Raw genomic sequence first — 3665 nt, 5'->3', positions numbered from 1 at the left:
TAATGCATGACTGTGAAAGAAACATTTAGTCATTGAGGTTCTCTTGTGCCAACATTTTGTAAAACAAAACATCTAGTCAGGTAAGTCTGATTTAATGTTTGTTAAGGGGTTATTTTCTTGACAAAAGTGAGTTTTTCTGAGGGGACTGAGAATGAAGGTGACACCTTTATGTGAAGGACCCTGAAAACCAGTACGAGGTGAACGTTGATGTGCAGCTTTTAATGAGCTCCGAACATTAGCAGACCAAGGTCTTTATGCTTTTATGTTTATAAAAGATAAGTTTCTCTTTCTGTAAATTGAACCTTTCATCGTTCTGATGAGAGCGCATTTCTTTTTGATGTTGATGTGTCAGAAAAAAAAAAAACACAGCAGAACCTGGTGTGCTGTGTCATTTCAGTACGAGCCTTTTTCTGTTGGGTGTGTAACGCTGCAGAATATTTTTAATGCACACTAAAGTTTAAAGCTCACTGCATTGGAAATACTACTCAACTATTCTTTACTCCCTGAGCATTGCAGACCATGTCGTTCTGAATACAAGCTGCTCTGAAACGTTAAAAAAATGTAAAATTAGACTTGCACTTTCTTTAAAATACTGATTGAATAATTAACCACTTCCAGCAAAAGCTATTAAAACCCATCCTGGAAGTACTGACAGTTCTTACGCAGATGAACCATTTAAACGAGGGGTTCTCCTGACCTTTTCCAATCAGCAGGCTGATCTGAGAGTTGATGAGTTTCTCCCCTCGGTCTCCCTCCCTGGCCACCAGCCTCAGGACGCACATGAAAGGCCGCACGTCGTTGATCCGCCTCGACTCTTCCTCCAGTTCCTCCCTCTCCGCCGTCTCGTTGATGCAGGTGAAGACGTAGCCGTCGGGGTCACCGAGTCCACAGTACAGGGCCTCGCTTCGGGCATTTTTCCAAACCATCTGGAACAAAAAGACACCAGGACCGCTCACTTTTCAACACTTATGCTCAAAAATGTAGATAAAACCATAGTGAGATCAAACATATGAACAAGTTAACGTATTTTTTGGACTATAAGGTGCACCGGATTATAAGGCGTATTAAGCGAAACAAGTTCATTTTGACAGTTTTGAAGTATTAAGTTATGGTAACAACAATTTAATCCTTATGGCTAATTTTTTTTAATCCACAAATGCCGTTTCCTGAAAATTACCCCCATGCTCAACATTTTTACGTGAAATAATTTTATTTAAGGAAGTGCTTAAATGCTGCAACCTTCCAAAAGCTCAATCGTTATACCAGTATATTAATAGGTTATTTTAAGACTTGAAACTCCTCTTGCATTTGTAACATTTTTTGTTTAGCTGTTTCCTCAAATTGTTCATTTTCTTTTTTTTAGTCTGTTCATAAATTCTGCTTAGTTTAATCATGTCAAATGTGAACTTGCTTCTTTATTTTTGTTATATGCCTTGTTATATTACATTCTGTGTTTGTTTCTTTTTATTCAATTTTCTACATAGACCAAAAAAAAAGTTAATTTTGACAGATTTTTGAGCGCCGTGTACCTCATAAAATCGGTACGAGGTCAGTAAGCACAACCAGAATTAATACATAAAGTGCACTGGATTATAAGGCTCACTGTTGATTTTTGAGAAAAATTAAAATATTTTAAGAGCACCTTATAGTCCGAAAAATATGGTATATTTATACTGAGGACACATGAAACATACAGTGGATAATCTACTGTTTTTCTCTTTTAACACTAATTTTTAAAAATAAATTTCCAACCTACTCTAGACAAACTAATGAATGATAAATAAGAGCAAAAGGAAAAAAAAGAGATTAATATACAAATAATTAATATAAGACATTACAAAAATGCGGCATGACTGTGACGCCCAGTTCAAAATAATTGGATAATCTGTTGTTAACGTAGGACAGACAGGTGGACTGGCCTTAGCAGCCAAAGCCAGCCTAAAGTTTAGCATTAGCTTCCTGGCTAGAAGAGATGTGAATGCTAAACAGTTCTTTTTAGCAGAAGAGAACGCAAGTGAAGTAGGCACGCCCCAAACGAGGCAGCTAAGGCCTGAGTGATATTCTCTTCTGCTACATTAGACAAAAAAACAAAAAAAATCAGACAAAACTCTTTTCATGGAGAGATAGCTCTAAAATGTGTGTAATCTTATGAGAATTTTACAGAGGGAACAAAGTGTTATCCAATAAAAATGGAGGAGATATATGATTCCCTGCTAGCAGCGCTCCAACAGTGTTTGCAGCCAAAATGGGTCTAAACTGAACCCAGATTTTAGTGTAACTAGTGAAGAGGTGACTATAGTAAGGATTTCAATGCTTCCAGATGAGCAGCATCTGTTTCTATAACCACCCAGGATTCATTCATTCTCCTCAAACTGAGCCCCAGTGTGTCTGATTACTCGTATTAGTTGTACAATGAGTTAGGTAGTGTTATTCCACCCAGAGCTTTGGGCCTCTTGACGGCACAGCCTGGGTGGTTTCTTGTGCCCAATAAAATCCAGAATAAAATTATTTTTTTTTCTGGAAAAAAGCTGAAGAGAATAAGAAAAAAAACCACATTAAGCGTTAGAAAATATTCATTTAAAAGGTGATCATTCTAGTAGCCACAGAAAGATTTAGGGGAGACCATTGCTTGAATTTGTTTAATTTGTATTAGCAAAAAGAAAAATGTCAGCTATGCAAACTCCAAGACAGACAAAAGTCAAATCAGATATCTTGAATAGTAATTATATATGTGTCTTATGTGAGTAAATGTCCCTGATGGTGGTGATGAGTTTGCACGACCTTCAAGAGTCATTACTTAAGAGCAACAGTAAATCAGACATGAAGAGGATCTGCTTCAGCTGAGAGCTGCTGCCCCTTCTCTAACAAGCGTTTAAGCTCGGGCACGTTTCAATTAATTTAACATCTGGAGGGAACATTAGGTTGACTAACTCGTTCAGAAGTGTACGACTGATCCGACACCCACTCCATGCCACTCTGTGAGCAAGACAGTACCTTTTTGATGGTTCTGATGGTTTCGTTTCGAGACACGGGGAATTTGAGGAAGATCCCAGTCGGCAGCAGGAAGTCCATGTTGATCTCCTGGTCCCCCTCCTTCTCCCACTCCTCCTGCATCCCATACTTCCCTGGGGGCATGGTGATGGCCTCTCATTTACTGTCAGCTCCCCTGCTGCTGCTGCTGATGGGAACACAGGTCCAGAGAGAGGAAGCACAAACAGGGTCAGCAGGTTCACAATATAAACCCAAGTTCTGTGGAGGCCCGCTTGGACTAAATACTGAATCTTTTCAAGGAGCGAGAGGAACTCATAGAGACTGAACAGAACTTTGCCATCAGTTTCTGACAGTGTGAAGTCTTGATGAAGAAATGCTCCAGCAGGGTCACACGAGGTTAAACACCACAAGGACACTTCAGCTGAATTATCCACGCTGCATCAGCTACAAGTTGTTTGAAACCTGCTTCCTGCAGTGTGTGAACAGCTTCATGGTTTGCCTGAAAGTCATTCCGCCCTAGAGGAAACGTGAGAGCTTCAGCTTCATGACAGATGATAAAACACATCTGAAGGATCCTCTCACGTGAATACAATAAAAAAATGTTCTGTAGAAAATGATAGAAAACGTCACACATGGAGGGGAGGAAAAATGCCCACGTTCAGTCTGAGACCAGT

General features: G+C 39.4%; 1 protein-coding gene across 2 annotated transcripts in view; it reads right to left on the bottom strand.

Moving 5' to 3' along the window:
• The window catches only part of pik3cd (phosphatidylinositol-4,5-bisphosphate 3-kinase, catalytic subunit delta), a 29398-nt gene extending 26263 nt beyond the window's left edge, over nt 1-3135 (bottom strand). For both annotated transcript variants that reach the window (XM_037684239.1, XM_037684237.1), the window contains exons 1-2: nt 2995-3135; nt 698-926 (exon numbers count right to left, since the gene is read on the bottom strand). In XM_037684239.1, the coding sequence (XP_037540167.1) occupies nt 698-926; nt 2995-3135 (370 nt within the window). The remainder of the gene's footprint in view (nt 1-697; nt 927-2994) is intronic.
• Nucleotides 3136-3665: the final 530 nt, after the last annotated feature.

The sequence above is a fragment of the Nematolebias whitei genome, chromosome 11 (genome assembly GCF_014905685.2).
Source record: "Nematolebias whitei isolate Nwh7 chromosome 11, NemWhi1, whole genome shotgun sequence".
NCBI lineage: Eukaryota > Metazoa > Chordata > Actinopteri > Cyprinodontiformes > Rivulidae > Nematolebias > Nematolebias whitei.
This window is presented reverse-complemented; position numbering and strand designations above follow the sequence as displayed.